We start from the raw sequence: 18535 nt of genomic DNA, 5'->3' as shown, positions 1-18535 counted from the left end.
CATTGGGTAACAGAGTACAAGTTTAACCTGAACATTCCTGAATAGAAATCCAAGTTCGACATGTATTTGCTGTACAATCAACCCCTTGTCCTACTGCCACCTCAGCAGTGGAACAGCATTAAATCAGCTGCTGCTCAAGGAGCTGTTGTGGGACAGAGATTGCCCTGGGCCCTAGTGTCTGACAAGCTATTGATTGTTAATATTTGGAATGCACAGATAGTGTCTTGTTGCCTGTAGGTAACTGCTTTGGGCTAGGATGGGGTTGGGAATTGGAGCTGTTACTTTAGGCTACTTCATGATGCAGGAACCATTGACCTGACAGAGCAGCTAACCATGACGTGCAAGCTGTGTTCAGAGGCACAATTATTTTAACTTGAAAATGGTGTGGTCTTTTTTTTTTTTTTTTTTTTTGAGGTCTCACTCTGTCACTGAGGCTGGAGTGCAGTGACACAATCACAGTTCACCACAGCCTCGATCAAGCTCCTGGGCTCAGATGATCCTTCTGCCTCAGGTTCCCAAATAGCTGGGGCTATAGGAATGCACCCCCAAGCCCAGCTAATGTTTTTTCTTTTCTTTTCATTTTTTTTTTTTTTTTTTTTTTTGAAACAAGGTCTCATTATGCTGTCTAGGCTGATCTTGAACTCCTGGCCTCAAGCGATACTCCCACCTCAGCCTCTCAAAGTGCTGGGATTACAGGCATGAGCTACCTTCCCGGCCTGAAAAATGGTGTAATCTTAATTGTGTTGTGTTTCTTCTCCCCAGTGAATCAAATTATATATTAAATATTCTATTTTTAATCTTTTTCTTAGTAAAAATATGTATGCTAAGTGCAGACTATTTTTCTCCAAAACAATCCGTGAGGTCTAGAGAACAGGGCATTTCCCTAAGACAGGCATCACAACATTGGCACTATTGACTTTGGGGGCTAGATGTCTTGTATGCTGTAGGACACGTAGCGGCATCCCATGCCTCTATCCATTAGATACCATGGCATCCCCCACCTATCACAACCAGAAATCTCTCCAGCCATCACCACATGGCCCCCAGAGGCAAAATCACCCATAGTTGGAAATAACTGTCCTAAGAAAAAGTGAATACTTGAAAATCCATTTTATCCTTCTAAACACAGAATGAGTCAGGGTCAGAGTAGATAAAAAATGTATTTTATTTTTTGACATATTTCTTTTGTGCTATAAGAATTGCTTTTGCAATATATACCCTATATTGCATAAAGCTTTACTCCAAAGCTCTCTTGAATATTACATACACGCTGGGATCATCTCAGTTCTTATTCCTTCAGAGGGAAGAATTAGGTACGTTGTGATGTCTTTCATTCTAAAATATGTTCTATGAGTCTGTTCCTTACGGCTGGGTAAGGAAAATAAATTGTTAAAAATTACCTTAAAGAACAGCATCTATTTTGTCCACAAGCTGCTTTGTTTCAGAGACAGATATTACTACACAAAGCATTTAACTTCAAGAATTGAAAGTCTTTTGAATTGGGAAGTTGAAAATGTACAGTCGATAAGGTGGGAAATTGTGTTTTGTTGTATTTTAAAAACTGGAAAAGCAAATTGTTAAAGTATATTTCAAGTAAATATCTTTATTCTATCTAAGGACAAATATATTTCATGATATGCAAATTTGCATGTCAACAAATAGAAACACTTTTATACATTCATTAAGGCATTTCTGGCAGAAAGTCTATCTTATAGCTGTTTATTCAGTACTGCCATCTGTAATTCCTTGAACATTCATGTAGCATTTCTTAGTTGTGTTCTGTTTCAAACTTCATATCTCAGACTTGTTTCTTACTAGTAGCTAGGTGAATTTGTTGTGGAATAGCTCAGAAGCATATAATAGGCTGGTAGAACATTTATAATTTTCCCAGACAAACCTGCATCAAGTCAATATGCCAAAACTTTATCTTATGTGCTCAAGAGGCATGGTGTCATCATCACCTTTCACACACCCCGAGAGATTTATTTACAGTTTACACTGACTGTGAAACTTCTGTTATCCCCTGGGAGTTCTGCCTTATGTATTCCAGATAATAGGACACTTGCAACCTATTAACAGTTGTAAACCTATCTTTCAAGTACATCTGACATAGCAATTATGAAACATGTTTCTTAGACAAGTTTCTAGAATTAAATCAGGACAAAGATGGAGATTAGGTGACCCCAAGAAGTTTTTACATAAAAGTTTATCTATTATTCAAAAATAAATTACAACTGATATAGACCCCAAGCTTTAAAATCCTAGTAAAGGATTTAATGGATTTTTTACCTGTCGTATTTTTAAAAAACATTCACTTGATGAATGTTTTTAAATAAAACATCCTTATTCTAAATGAGAGTAAATAAATGCAGCATAAAAAGGAGAGAGAAAAGGAAGGAATAATGTACTATGGATGGATAGATGGATGGACAGATGGAGGACACATATGTAATATAGGATATCAACATTGAAATGAGACTTGCATATTAAATTTTGCTTTTTATTTTATTTTTCAGCCAATGTTTTCAGTTGCACCAAGCTTAGCCACCAACGCATCAGCAGCCTTTAATCCCTATCTGGGACCTGTTTCTCCAAGCCTGGTTCCAGCAGAGATCTTGCCGACTGCACCCATGTTGGTTACAGGGAATCCTGGGGTCCCTGTACCTGCGGCTGCCGCAGCTGCTGCACAGAAATTAATGCGGACAGACAGACTTGAGGTAGGAATGACTAGTTGATTTCTTTATGTACTCCGTTCTAATTCTGAGAGAGAGAGAGAGAGAGAGAGAGAGTGTGTGTGTGTGTGTGTGTGTGTGTTTTGTTGTTGTTTCCATGGCCAAAAAGTTTTTAAAAATTCAAAGCAGAGACTCTTGCTTAGAGATTGAAGCTTTCTACTAGAATATAGTTATGCCACATTTGATGAATGTAATGCTTACAAAAGCCACAGCACCCTTGTATAGAATAGTGGATGAGAGCTTGGACTTTGGGGTTAGATTGTTTTTTATTTCACTGTGCTTTTGTTTTCTTATGTTTAAAATGGAGATGATAATGGCACTTACCTCAAATAATTAGTTGAACATCTAGCACATGGCAAGTGTTTCATAAATGTTTGTTTTTGTTGCTGCAATCAAGAATACTAGATAGCCGGGCTCGGTGGCTCAGCCTGTAATTCCAGCACTTTGGGAGGCTGAGGTGAGTGGATTGCCTGACCCCGTGGGTGTGGTAGCACACGCCTATAGTTCCAGCTACTGGAAGGCTGAGGCGGAAGGATTGCCGGAGCCCAGCAGGTCGAGGCTGCGGTGGCCGGGAGCGGCCACTGCACTCCAGTCTGAGCGACTGAGTGAGACTCCAACTCAAAAAAGAAAAAGAATACTAGATTCTGGCTAGGTGTGATGGCTCTCACCTGTAATCCCAGCACTCTGGGAGGCCAAGGCGGAAGGATTGCTTGAGCTCAAGGAGTTTGAGAACAGCCTAAGCAACATAGTAAGACTTCATGTCTACAAAAAAAAAAAAAAAATCAAAGGATTAGTTGGGCATTGTGACCATGGACCTGTAGTCCCAGCTGCTCAGGAGACTGAGAGGAAAGGATATCCTAAACCCAGGAAGTCGAGGCTGTGGTGAGCCATGACTGTGTCATACCACTGCAATCCAGCTTGGTGACAGTGTGAGACTCCAACTCCAAAAAAAAGGACGATTAGATTCTGTCAAACTCCTAGCAATTTTCTCATAATGATGTAACAAATGTTACTACTATCTATAAAACATTTTTAAATGGTCACAGCTTGACTGAGCACAGTGGCTCATGCCTGTAATCACAGCACTTTGGGGGGGTAAGGTAGGAGGATTGCTTGTGCCCAGGAGTTTGAAGCCCACCTGGGCAAAACAGCAAGATCTTGTTTCTACAAGAAATTAGCTGATGTGGTGGTGCATGCCTATAGTCCCAGCTACTCAGGAGGCTGAGGCAGGAGGATCCCCTGAGCCCAGGAGGTTGAGGCTTCAGTAAGCCATGATCACATCACTGCACTCCAACCTGGGAGACAGACTGAGACCCTGACTCAAAAGACAAATAAACAAGTAAATAAAATGTAATGTATTATAGCAAGTTTCCTCATAAGCTATACAATATTTTGGTTGAAATAGCAAGGCAGCCTTGTTTGTGAAGTGTGTTCTTATAAAGTTTCTAATAGGAATTTGCCTAATGCTTTAAGTCATAGAATCAAGGATGATCACGCACATGTGCTTTGCTGTTACTGTATGAGAAAGAAACTAAAGTTCTAAATCTTATTTTGAAGTGGTTGTTTACATTTCAGCATGGCTGTGAATTAATGAATTTGGTAAACTATAGATATAGGGGGAAATAGCAGTTTTAAATGAACATTGAAGGTATAAACCTGGCATTGAACCCCCTAAAGGACAAAATGATTTTTTCATCTTTTCCCTGGTTAGGATGAGGCAATATTTACTGCTGAGAAGTTCTACATGTATTACTTACTCAGAAAGTGACAAAATAAGACCACTCTGTGCAAACATAATTGACTCTAATAATTTTTCAGTTTAGAAGGAATTTAGTTGTGAAGCACCAATTTCTTACTTATAACTTTCATTGCATGAATTACAAGCAGTCTCAGATTTCAGCATATGTAGTCTTCTAGCAGATACATGTGTCTCATGTTTAATCCTCAAAACAATCTTACGAGAAAGATGCTATCATTAACTCCATTACAAAGACATCAGTTTCGATGGAGAGATGTGAATAACTTGTTCTTGCTAGAGATATGCCTGGATTTTTTTTTTTTTAAGTAATTTGTCATTATATATTTATACTTGCTCATTAATTAACTAATGATGCTTGCAGATTAGGAGGAAATTTAAGAAATTTTAAACTTTTTTTCCAATTATTGGATGTTTAGCATGTACAACAGTTTTATTCCCCCTGACTTTTCTGAAGCAAACCCTGGGATCTTCTTTTTTTTTTTCCTTTGAGTCAAGATCTCACTCTCTCACTCTGTCGCCTAGGATGTAGTGCAGTGACACGATCACAGCTCACATAGCCTTGACTTCCTGGGCTCAGACTATTCTTCTACATCAGCCTCCAGAAGAACTGGAGCCACAGTTGCACACCACCACATCTGGCCAATTTTTTAAATTACTTTTGTAGAGACAAGTTCTTGCTGTGTTGCTCAGGCTGGTCTTGAACCCCTGGACTCAAGCAACACTCCTGCCCTAGCCTCTCAAAGTGCTGGGATTACAGGCTTGAGCCACTGCAATCAGCCTGGGTTCTTAATGCATAATTGTGGATTGATTAATGGAAACCGAATAGGCAGTCTGAGGTGAACTTTAACAAATTAATTATTAATAGGTGATATTTAAAAAACTGGTCAGAGCTCTTCTAAACTAATCCTTCCACAATTCTAGGTAGACTGTTGTTGGTTGTATCGTGTAGTGCTTTGTCAAAATGAAGACTTTTGTCTTGGTTTTCTCTTTTTTGTGAGGCGCTGCCTCATGTATTTTGTCCATTTTTTTTTGCTACAGTCAGAACTTTACCTCAATTCCACTTTTCTAAGTGCTCGATGGTAGAGCAGCTTCCTCTCTTACTCTTGTTAACAGGATCTGATCCAGTGTCGCAATTACAACCTGTTAGGGTATTGCAGCATGCAGCAAAGAAGCACATCTTTCTGCTCTGTGCTTGTGATTTCAGACAATCCTATCTTCTGGTTATTTCCTCACATGCTAATTGTACCACATTTTGAAGTCTAAAAGGCATGGGGATAAACACATGCGTTTATGTATACAATGCTGAGAAGTTCTACATGTATTAGTTACTGAGAAAGTGGCAGAATTAGGCTGTTATTTAAACTTACTTGACTCTGATAATTTGCCAATTGGGCTATATGTTTTTTCTATTAATTTGGAGTTTAAATTAATACTTTATTTTTCCCTCATAGGAATTTTGAGTACAATTTCTGAATTTTGAATCTCTTTTAAGGTGAATATTTTCTGAATCAATTAAACTATTGGCCAGTTCTTCTTGCCACTTATTTTTCTCTTTTTGCTACAACTTATTTAAACAATAAAGAAATTAAAAATACTATAGATTGCCAGCCTTCTGTTTCTTACATAAATACTTACAAAAACTGACATATTTACAGCACTTAGTGTAATACTACCAAAAAGGTGCTAAATTGGAAAACAGGAATCCTAGAATTAGTGCTCATGATGTTGCTGGTTAGGTGAGTAAGCTTGGGTCAGGATTCTCATATCTTCTGGACTTCATATTCCTCACATATAAAATTAGGGAGTTAGGGGTAATCCCTTCAGGTCCCCTCCCACTGTGGGAGCTTTTCTGTCTTCTCAATAAATCCTGGTCTCAAAAAAATAAAAATAAATAAATCAGTACTTTTACAATAAAAAATTAAATTAAATGAAGGAATTATACCAGATAATCTTTAAGGTCACCTCCAGTTAAGACATCCTAGGGACATTTAGGTTATTTTCTTGCTTTTAACACCAGCTACAAACTATTTGAAACACTTATGAAAATTGCATACATATAACACATAATACATGTATATAACACCAACATACAACATGACATTTACAGCAATATTCATATTATTCTGTTTTTACTGTATATCTTTCAAAAGACTTTGTAGCCAAGTACACCCTATACCCTGAAATTCAGGCTTCCTGAATTTTCTTGAAAAAGAAGCAATCTCTTAAATATCACTCACTGAAGTGTGGCTTTTAAAATTCTATATTATGACCTTGGGATGCCTTGCTATAATTTCCAAGCAGTCAATTTTATTTCAATGATCATTTTAAGATATTATTAAAATCTGTAGGTACTGGAAAAGATGGGGTTTTTTAGTCATACCTCTGCTTTACTACAAAGAGCTAGTAATAGGGTATATCATTGTATGACTTATTTTCAAATCACCCAGTAATTTTTCATGGTGCGAAAAGGATCCAGGAAGATAATCATTCTCGCATTTACTCAGTAATATTTAATGGATGATTTTTGAACATCTTTCAAGTAGAAGACATAAGGAATGTCTTTGAAACCTTTCAATTTCTGTTTTGTCAATCACACCAAAAAAAGATCCACATAAGAATAGTGCCCATCTCATAATTGATGATCAATAATTTGTTAAATGAATGAATAAATGAGTCAATCAACCAGTTACTCAGTTAATCACACAAAGATATGTGCCCTTACTCAGTGCTTAGCTTAATCTTACAGAGATGATAAAATGTGAAATATTTTTAACTTGAGGAAAATATTTAACGTTTGTTAACATTCTTCTTAGGAACATGTTTATATTTTGAGCATTCCAACAACAAAATATGGCATCTTGATTATACTACTAGACCTAGAGCTGTGATTTTCAAGCTTTAATAAGATTAGAATCATTTGGAGGTGATTGTGAAACACACAGGGTCTCATCCCCAAAGACTGATTCAGTAGGTCTGCAGTGAGGCTCAGCAGTTTTTCCTTCCAGGTGATTCTAAATGCAGATAGATCTTCCAGGTGATTCTAAATGCAAATAGTCTACAAAACACTTGCTTTAGAAGATGCCAACACCTGTTATTTAAGCCTCAAATTTTCACCATTTACTCAATGAATAGTCATTTGACTCTTAATTAAAACTGCCTTCTCCAATACTCTTAACATTCTGCATAGCTTTAAGTTGCTGAGAACACAATGCCCAGCAAAATGAAATATTACAGATAAGCAATGATGATTACTGAGGCAATTTATATTTCATAGCAGTAGTCAAACAATACTGAAGGCCACATATTTTAGACATCACTGAAGACATTAGATTGCCCATTGGTTAACTGCATCTTTTTTTTTTTTTTTTTGAGTTGGAGTCTCACTCTGTCCACCCAGACTGGAGTGCAGTGGCCGCTCCTGGCCACCACAGCCTCGACCTGCTGGGCTCCGGCGATCCTTCCGCCTTAGCCTTCCAAGTAGCTGGAACTACAGGCGTGCTCTACACACCCGGCTAATTTTTGATTTATTGTAGAGATGAGGTCTCGCCAAGTTGCCCAGGCGGGTCTCGAACCCGTGGGCTCAGGCAATCTACTTACCTCAGACTCCCAAAACGCGGGGTTATAGGCCGAGCCACCGAGCCCGACTACCTGCATCATTTTTATATCAAGAATCTATATGAGAAAAGCATGAAGTACTCCAAAAAAGGTGGCCAAACCACTTGACTTCTGATATTTTCAGCTGGAGTTTGCTTGTTTTAAAATAAATTATTCTTGTGCTGAATGTTGTACTCTACTGAGGTAATCATGACACAAATTTCTAGTTTAGGCTATTAATACATTTTAATTACTTACAGACACAGAAAGTTCTGGTAACTCATACAGGCAGAAAAAAATATGATACCTATTGACTGCACAAAAAAGAGCATTTAAAGCTAAATGAGGATTAGTGAAAGTCTTGCCGAGACTGGGATTTTTATAAGCTTTTAATGGATTTAACATGATGGTGTATAAAAGACTTTCTATTCAGAAAAGATTAGAAAAGAAGATGCTTTTAATAATGTGGGAAGGACTTATTGGTAGGATTATTTTAATTTTGTATTTTTGTGGAAGATGTTAGACTACTGCTTCTGTGGCTTTTTAAATATCCCTAGGAAGTTATCAATAAACTTTAAGAGCTTTGTGCATAGAGTTTTATGTAATTTTTTAAAAAAATCTGTAATAAGCTTTAGACTGGCTCTTAAAAATGTAGTCACATTCTCATTTAAACAACCTAATGTCTCTGTCAGTTACTGATCTCCGTGGTTAGTTTGAATTTTGTTGTGGAGATTATAGAGTTGTAAGTTGCTTAAGATAATTGCTAATCTTGGTTTAGCCACTGTTTTTTCTGCAGTTCTTTCACACATTTCTCCTTCTAAATTAAAGTTAAAGTTTCCCTTTTTAGAAAGGTATTTAGAAAAGATAAGAAAGTAGAACTGAGCTTGTTGGCATATTGATGAGCTTGTTTCAAAGTTGTATCTACTTTCCTGTCCTGTTGGGTTTGCACACTTGTTTACAGTCATAGACAAATGGCAGCCTGGAAGCAAATTTAATGATTATTTTGTTGGTCATTCCTATTTATTCATATTTTATTTTATTTTTTACATGAGGTCAAGTGACTAATTTTTCCTTATGTTGCCTATAGAAGTATGCTGTGTTCTCTTGCCTAAATGGTAATGATGGGGTCTACCTTTTGGGTTTCAAAGGAAATTCCCATTTGATCTTAACAGAAATTCTATGAGGGTATTTTTTTCGTTCACTTTTTTAGAAGGAGAAAAGTGGATCAGATTTGTACAATTATTGAATAGCCAACTGAAACTGTAAATCACATCATCTGGTATTTATCTAGGGAAGTTTTAATTGTATAATAAATTGACTATGATCATTTTCCCTAATCACCAGAATTTTTAAATCTGGAGATTTTAACCTTTTTAAAATTGAAAATACAGATCATGTTTTTTGCGTTATAAACTCATGACAATACTTTGATAAAATCATTGAGTATCCTGGATTACATTTTTAAGTAATACTTTAAAAATATTAAGTTTGGCTGGGCTCGGTGGCTCAGCCTGTAATCCCGCACCTTTGGGAGGCTGAGGTGAGTGAGCCCGCCGGTTTGAGACCCGCCTGGGCAGCGAGATCTCATCTCTACAATAAAATTAAAAAATCAGCCGGGCGTGGTAGCACATGCCTGTAATTCCGGCTACTTGGAAGACTGAGGCGGAAGGATTGCCGGAGCCCAGCAGGTCGAGGCTGCAGTGGCCTGGAGCGGCCACTGCACTCCAGTCTGGGTGACAGAGTGAGACTCCAACTCAAAAAAAAAAAAAAAAAAAATTAAGTTTGCTAAGTCAAACGTAATAGAAAGTGAAGTCCATGGTGCTTATTGTTGAACAATGTACACGTATATCTTTAGATAAGTTTCTTAATATTGGTCATTAACTATTAAATTGACTTCTAAAAATATTTAAATGGACAGAGTCCTTGTTCCTTGTTATAATTAGCGCTCTATTCCTGCTTTTGGATGTTCTTCTACAAAGATGTCTGAGTTATTTGTACAAATATGGTGAACACAAAACATATTACTTCAAAGGTATATTTCACTAAAGAACACGAAAATGACTCTCTAGTTGTGAGTAAATTCAAACATTAACATTAACGCCCTTAGAATCCCAATGATTTAACTTGCAGAGTGTTGCTGAATTTAATACTACTTACAAATTCTATTGTGTTATTTGGATCATTTTGAAATATATTTGTCATGTTTTAAAAAATTAGAGATCAGGGCAACCTTTTCAGGTCTCCTCCCACTGTGGGAACTTTTCTGTCCTCTCAGTAAATTCTGCTTTCTAAAAAAAAAAGAGATCAAATAGCCGAAGTGTTTATTTTAACCAAATCTGTACATGTGTTATAAGCCATGCATTGTTTTATTCAGTGTTTATGACCTTTTAAAATTGGTGTTAACAGTGTTTTTATTATGAAGATTCCATAGCAAATAAAGTGGTAGGACCAATTTCTGACTTAAGACTGTATCCTTCTTCCACTGAATCACTGCTACTTAGTTAACAAAAGAAGGGTTAGTTAGAATTAATTCACATTTCTTTGGGAAGTTTTTATGATTATGTTTTCTTTGGATTATTTAAAATATATAATTATTCCCTAGATGTTTTTCTGGAAATTGAATTTGGAACTTACATGTTTTCAGTGAATATCTTCATTGAAATGCTCCTTTTTATTATAAAAGCAATTTCTTAACCACTTTGTATGCAGGTTTATAAAACTTGTCTGATTTACAAAATCTTGCTTTATTATTTGTAGAGTAAAAGACTGAATATTCTTCTTGAATAGCTCAATAGATCTGATATTTTAATTTAGATTTGGAAACCATTTACCAAACTATAAGAAAATGTTTTTATCTGTTGACCCAGAAATGCTCTTTTCTGCACATCTATCCTTTAACAATGATAAAAATGCCAGTTGTCGTGAATATATCATTTGCAATATTATTTGTAATATGAGAATGTTAGAAATTAACTGTCCTCTAAAAGAGTTCATCTGTGTTATGTACACTATTTGATGAAATGTGATACAGCTATCAAAAGTGATCACTCTGGAACACCATTTAGCAATGTGAGAAAAAACTTATGCTGTATTGTTGAGCAAAAAAGTCACCAAATAGTAGCTGTACTATAATTACAACTATTTTTAAAATGTATGCATACCAAAGACTGGATGAGAAGGGGAAAATGAACCGTATTGTTGCTAGGATTTTCAGACTTAATTTTGCCTCAGTGTTCCAAATTCTCTGTTTGATAAATTTTATCATTTCTTATCCTGATTGAATTATGAGATTAAATGTGTTGAGATTTTGTTTGTCGATTATAATTTGCTAAGGTAAAAAAGATTTCCTGAGTTTATCAGAGAAAACAAGCCAAACCCATATTCCGCATTGAAGAGAGAGATCCCATTTTATTGATGGTGACTATTAGAGAAAAATGTGTTTTAGAAGCTTTGGGAAATTTGTTCTGTTCAGATGGAAACCCCAAAATTCAGCAGCACATCTAACACTTTTCCATCCCTTCTGGCCTAATAACTCTTACCAGACCAAAGAGCAAGAATAATATGAGAGTACTATTTCAGTATATTCTTTTTGTCCTATTCCTTAAGTCAGAAGAAACCTCAAACTGGAAAAAAATAAAAATATGAAACAATCAAAAATGCTATCATGCAAAAGCAGTTGACTAATTCTTTGTAACCTCACAAAAGGTTGGTTTTAGAATACATTCTAAGCTAGTTCTTAGTTGTCAATTCTGCTTAAATATTTTTAAAATTCTTCCTAATTCTATTCCACAAGAAAATAAAGATTAAGTTAAACTGAAAAAGTATTAGTTCTCCTACTGCCAATTCCTTTTGATCAAATTTAAGAAAGCAGGAATTACTGAAAAGCTAAAAAACAGTCATGAGAGATATCATATGGACCTTCTGCAGTTTTCCTATTGGATGAGACTACATTGGCATAGATTTGCTGAAGCAGAAAAATAACCTTGTAGTTTATGCTGTAGTGTATATTTAGCATAAATTTTACATATGTATGTAAAGCATCTTATTCTCATTTAATGTAGATGTGTCTCTCTTCCTAGCTATGGTGATGAACCTCAGGGTAATTTTGGTTAGATACTGGGAATCTGTGTTCTAGAAAGCTCCACAACTGATTCCACCAGAAAGAAGAATAATTATCTGGATAACAGCTTGATCATTTTTGCTTTTTATACTATAATCTCTGGGTTATACTTTTTTTGCTTCTGGTCAATGTAGTGAATACAATAATAAAAAACAGAATATTAAATAGCATCATCTTTGTATTCTTAGTATCTCTCGAAGTGTCTGGTACATCTCAATAAATGTTTTAAATTAGATAAATTGAATAAGGTAATGAATGGTGTTGACTCATTGTGTGTATTTGGAATACAAAACTTTGGCTAGCTGGAGGCTTCCAAATACTGCAAGATGTCATTTATAACATTCTTTTTAAGATGTAGCATGGTACACATTATAGAGTCCTTCTTTTAAGAAGCACTTTCCTCAATAATAGGATATGAATGTAATAGGGGGAAAACACTTAAAGTTAAATACAATCATTTTATTTATATAAATCCAAGAAAACCTTTGCTTTTAAAGCTATAGCGAGGTAACTGTTTCTCTTTCTTGCTTAACTCCAAAATACAGTGCTCAGTGTCTGCAGTTGGTCAGGTTGTGAAAAGATACTTGAAAACTAAAAACTATTTCCTTGAAGCTTGAAGTAGGAGCACAGAAATATGAAAAGGGCATTCTGTGTTTTAGATGGCCCTCTTGTGGTAAAAAGGTCAAACTATTCCAAATGAAGAAAATGTATTACTAAAAGTCAAAATTGAACAATCAAATGAGAAATAATTCATTTTCACCTTTTCCCTAGGATCCCCATGGCAAAACTAGCAGATATGAAGCAAACAGACAATAATAAAAATTAATTTTTTTCCTGCTTTATGAAGCTACCAAATGAATTTCTAATGATCAAAAAAGAACTCTTGGAAACATTTTAGTATAAAGCTATCAAATTTGATTTTTTTTCTACTTTTCACTTGGAAATAATTTCAGATTTACACAAAAGTTGCCAAAATAGAAACGAGAGTTTCTGTCTACCCTTTGCTGAGCTAAATATTCACATCTTTTATAACCATAGTATCTCTTACAAAGCCAGGAAATTAGCATTGACATGCTGCTATTAGCCAATCTACAGACCTTAATCAAATTTTGCCAGTTGTCCTACCAATATCCTTTCTCTGACTCTAGGACTGTCTAGTCTATGACAGTGTTTCAGCTTTGTCTTTCATGGCCTTGACACTTTGGAAGAGTGCTGGTCAGTTATTTTATAAACATCCTTCCATTCAGTTTGTCTACTGTTTCCTCATGATTAAATTCAGGCCGTAATACAACTACAGTGTTTTTGTGCCCTTCTCACTGAGTCATATCAATAGGTACATGATGTCATTGTCTCATCACTGGCAAGGTTAATTTTGATCACTTGGCTAAAGTAGTGTCTGCCAGGTTTCTTCACTGTAAAGTTACTATTTTCCCCTTAGTAATTGATAAGTATATCAATATAATTTTAGATTGGATGTTTTACTATCATTAATATCATAAATGCATTTTCTTTCTCATGGGCATCTTAGTGAAACGAGGCTATAATTTGTATATTGAACTAGGTGTTGCTGGAGTTATTTTCTTGCATTGTTTACAAATTATATTTTCCCCTTTCATCTGTAGACTTATAACACCAGTTTGGAACCTCTACCTCTAGTGAAAATCTTTAGAAAGATTCTACTTGTTCATGTTGACTAAACCCCATGCACTTAATGACCTCATAGGTATGTCGAGAGTACCAGCGTGGCAATTGCAACAGAGGAGAAAACGATTGTCGGTTTGCTCATCCTGCTGACAGCACAATGATTGACACCAATGACAACACAGTCACTGTGTGTATGGATTACATCAAAGGGAGATGCTCTCGGGAAAAGTGCAAATACTTCCATCCCCCTGCACATTTGCAAGCCAAGATCAAGGCTGCCCAATACCAGGTCAACCAGGCTGCAGCAGCACAGGCTGCAGCCACTGCAGCTGCCATGGTAAGTAGAGACATCCGCCCTCTCCTTGTTAGCAGTCAGAGAAGCCAAGTGAGCAACTATATCTGACTACAAGCTATTCATTTATTAACCTTTTTTAAAAAAATTTTTGCTGAAGATATGTTTGTTCAGGTATCCCAGACAATACATAAAGAAGTTACCATTCACAGAAGTGAGGGTAACTCCTCAAATGGCTCAGATTGCTTCTACTCTTGGCCTAACTCAATAATCTGTCTTATTCTGGATGTAGGGTTTCTCAAATCTCTGCTTCGTAAAGAACCACCTGTCTCCTTTTCAATTTAACGATATTGCCATTTTCGGTCTTCTTATTTCTGTGTGCCATCTAATCAGCCATTGTTTTCCTTTGGTGTGTTCTTTTGCACATCAAGGCTCTTCTTTATGTATATCTTGCTTTTAACAGTAGCATAATCTGGAACTATTTAGGAGAGTTGCTTCAACAAAATTGTTTTTAGAATTAGCTACAAGATTTTGGCTAGCATGCTATCTAGATTGTCTGAAATAATATTGTGGCATAAACATAATAGTAAAATCAGAGAAGCTTGACTATGCCATTATATAGAAAGGAAAAAGACAGAAGTAATTGAGGAGTTAGAAATTGGATAGAGTTAGAATAGAAGTTAGAATAGATTCTAAACTATATTCTCAAGGTAAACTTTAATGTGATCTAATAGCTGATTTTAATGAGTCCATTCTCTGTTCTTTGCTTAGCTGTTTAATGTTGTCCTCTTTTTACATGAGTATATGACTTAAGCATTAAAATATTCATGAAAAGCCACTGTGTCGTATTTCATAGCACAGTGAGATGATCACGAGAGAGATCTTTTCTGTGTTTGTTATGGATACTTGAGCAAAAATACAGAAGGCAGACTCTCTCCTCCTCTCTTCCTTTCACTCTTTTTTTTTTCTGTTAGAGTATCTTGTTTGTAATTAACTACAAAGAGGAGTTATCCTCCCAATAACAACTCAGTAGTGCCTTTATTGTGCATGCTTAGTCTTGTTATTCGTTGTATATGGCATTCCGATGATTTGTTTTTTTATTTGTTTTTTCTCACCTACCCAAAAATGCACTGCTGCCCCCATGATGCACCTCTGCTTGCTGTTTATGTTAATGCGCTTGAACCCCACTGGCCCATTGCCATCATGTGCTCGCTGCCTGCTAATTAAGACTCAGTCGGCTGTCAAATCACTGAAGCGACCCCTCGAGGCAACCTTTGACCTGGTACTATGACCTTTCACCTTTTAGCTTGGCATGTAGCTTTATTGTAGATACAAGTTTTTTTTAATCAATTTTAAAATATATATTCCTTTTTCTGTTTTTTAAAGTTGTAAAATACAATGAAAAACTGAGTGTGGTTTCCTGACAAAATTAGTGGAAAGACTATAATATAACTACACAGACGGATATCATACAGTGAAAGATTCTGAAAGCCCAGCAGCCCACATTCAGTTTAACTACATTGTAGAATGTTCTAAAGAAATACTTGGAGGACGTTGAAAATGTATTTTTGACTGTATATTTATGTACCTGTTTGGTTAGCATGGCTTTAGTGTTAGAATTATTTACTTTTTAATATTTATAGCTCAGTATTTAAGAAAAAAAACTTGCATGCTCTGGGACATTTGCATGTCTAGGTAGATGGGTGGGGAGCAGAGTGGGGTTAGTTTTTATTTTACCTGTTTTGGTCACTCTGTACAATTAACTATTAACATTGCTTATACTTGTCAATCCTCATGGAGCGCGCAGTGCGAGGCTTTTCTTCTTTTCCCAAATCAATGGCTTCTCACAGAAAGCCTGAAGCATTATGGGACATAAAACACTTTAACACATTATAACATGTGCTCTCATACTAGTGGGGTTTTGTTTTGAACAAAAATAATGCTTCCCTTAAAGCTTTTATCTTGCTTTTTTTTTCCTTAATTTTTTTGTTCATTGGATTTTTTTCCCCCTTGGGTAGTTAAGTGCTCTGCAGCTTGCTTGCTCATGCTTCCTAACAATTTTAGCCTTCAACTGATTTTTCTTTTTTTCTTTTTCTCTTTTTACTGGTATTTGTTTTTTATACTCATTCACTAAACAGGGAATTCCTCAAGCTGTACTTCCCCCATTACCAAAGAGGCCTGCTCTTGAAAAAACCAACGGTGCCACCGCAGTCTTTAACACTGGTATTTTCCAATACCAACAGGCTCTAGCCAACATGCAGTTACAACAGCATACAGCATTTCTCCCACCAGGTAAGAGAGTGGGGTTGGTTCATCCATGAATCAGATGATCCACTTAGAGACCTACTGTTAGAGCAGATAAAGCACATCCCAAGTTTGTTTGTAGTCACAGATAAGGAGTAAGGTAAGGTGGTCAGTAGTGGAAACTTATTTGAGGTATCCGTGTGGTTTGCCTTAAAAACTAAGAATTTTAGCTTAATGAAATACAGATTAAAGATGAGTGGTGATTTATATATTTATTTGTGTTTGTGTAATTTGGAATTGAAATATAGTTCTCTTTTTTTTCTCTTTCCTCAACACTGTTATATGTCAAGCTATTTTATGATATTTCCTGCTGTAAGACCCCTTTGCCTTCTTGATTCTGTAAAATTAATTTAAATTATATGAAATGACACCTTCCATTTTGATTTTTATTTTTCAGCTTTTTTGTTTTCAAAATCAGGAATGAAAAATTGACTATGTGTTCTAGAGCTCTTAAAAAGTGCTCTCATTTGTACCAGTCAGTACATTGCCTAAAATTATGACATTCCTAAGCTAATATTGAAATAACCCTAAGTAGTGTTTACATTTATTCTTGAGTTATACGTTTGTGGGTTCAGTTTATTTTCAACCTGGTCACATGTACACAACCTAGAATTATTCACATGGATTTAAAAGAGTTTAAAACACAGACCACTCATTTAAAACTGCTTAGAAATTAACTATTTTTACTAACTCTGAATTTATTTCAGAAAATACATATAAACTACTCATAATCTAGAAGTTAACTATCCTGGCACTCTAATCTCACTTTCCTCTTTACCACTTAGCCTTTACTTTAAAAAATACCATGATTTCAGATATATATGTAATAAAAAATTTTATTTTATTTTACTAATTAAATTAATGAGTAGATATATGTGCCAAAAAGTTAGCCCCTAATACTATATTGTCAGTACTTACAGTGCTTTAAATTCATAATGCTATGAGAGAATGTGATGATTTATTTTTGATTCATGAACAAAAGAATAAATTATATATACATTAGTTTTTATTGCTAAACACAACTTTTTATATAGTGCATGTTTGAAAACCAGTCATCTATATGTAGAATAAATATGAGATAGCATTTAATTAACTAGAATAGTCCACTAGTTGAAATAGCCTATGTCCCAGGCACCATGATGAAATATTTGTACTCAAGATATAGTATCTATCAAATTGCTGTTTGTCCATATTAGAATAAAAATTAAATCATTTTGATCCATAATGTATTCATTGCATTCAGAAAGAAAATTTACATTTCTCTTATGTTTTAGGTTATTGTAAGTTTCTTTTCAACATATATAGTTTTTCAGAAACTTTCAGAAATTAATCATTTTGCTTTTGTGTAAGTCACCATGTCCCTAGATTTTTGTGTCTCCAACAAACAATCCAACAGTTTTTCTATAGTCAGATTATGAGTCAGTTTCAAGAGATTACAGGTAACTATAATCTCACTGAAGAAATTAAGAATTATTTGTGTCGATTCATTTCATTGGATAAAACATTACCATTAGAAATGACAGTTTGGGCTGGGCTTGGTGGCTCATGCCTATAATCTCAGCACTTTGGGAGGCTGAGGTGAGAGGATTGCCTAAGCCCACGGTTTGAGACCAGCCTGAGCAATTTGGCGAGCCCGCCTCTCTACAATTAAAAAAAAATAAAATTAGCTGGACATGGTGGCATGTGCCTGCAGTTCCAGCTACTTAAAAGGCTGAGGTAGAAGGATCACCTGAGCCCCAGAAGGTTGAGGCTGCAATGGCTGTGAGTGTGTCAGTGTACTCCAGCCTGGGCGACAGAGTGAGACTCCAAATCAAAAAAAAAAAGAAAAGACAAGTTCCCCTACTTAAAATCTAAAATTAAAACAAATCTATCTTTTGTATATTATTTCAAGAAACCCAAAATAACGTATCTTATCAATCTTTGTATTTCTTTCTTCAACAGCATTCAAATGACTATAGTTTTTTCTAAATCAGTTAGTTGCAGGGTAGATCTGACCATTATTTGTGACTCTACCCTCTCACTAGAATAGCTTTTAGTCTGTGGACAGAGTGAAACATGCTAGGTAAGGGTCAATTTGGGGAAAACCGTAA

General features: G+C 35.6%; 1 protein-coding gene across 3 annotated transcripts in view; it reads left to right on the top strand.

Annotated features, from left to right (window-relative positions):
* MBNL1 (muscleblind like splicing regulator 1) overlaps positions 1-18535 on the top strand; it is a 40897-nt gene that overhangs the window by 8903 nt on the left and 13459 nt on the right. For 2 of the 3 annotated variants that reach the window (XM_021709999.1, XM_021710000.1), the window contains 3 exons: positions 2517-2717; positions 13929-14186; positions 16280-16433. In XM_021709999.1, the coding sequence (XP_021565674.1) occupies positions 2517-2717; positions 13929-14186; positions 16280-16433 (613 nt within the window). Of the gene's footprint in view, positions 1-2516; positions 2718-13928; positions 14187-15369; positions 15424-16279; positions 16434-18535 lie in introns of all 3 variants that reach the window. The other variant, XM_008053117.1, reaches the window with a different exon arrangement.

The sequence above is a fragment of the Carlito syrichta genome, unplaced genomic scaffold (assembly GCF_000164805.1).
Source record: "Carlito syrichta isolate Samal-C Ts95f unplaced genomic scaffold, Tarsius_syrichta-2.0.1 Scaffold287887, whole genome shotgun sequence".
Taxonomy (NCBI): Eukaryota; Metazoa; Chordata; class Mammalia; order Primates; family Tarsiidae; genus Carlito; species Carlito syrichta.
This window is presented reverse-complemented; position numbering and strand designations above follow the sequence as displayed.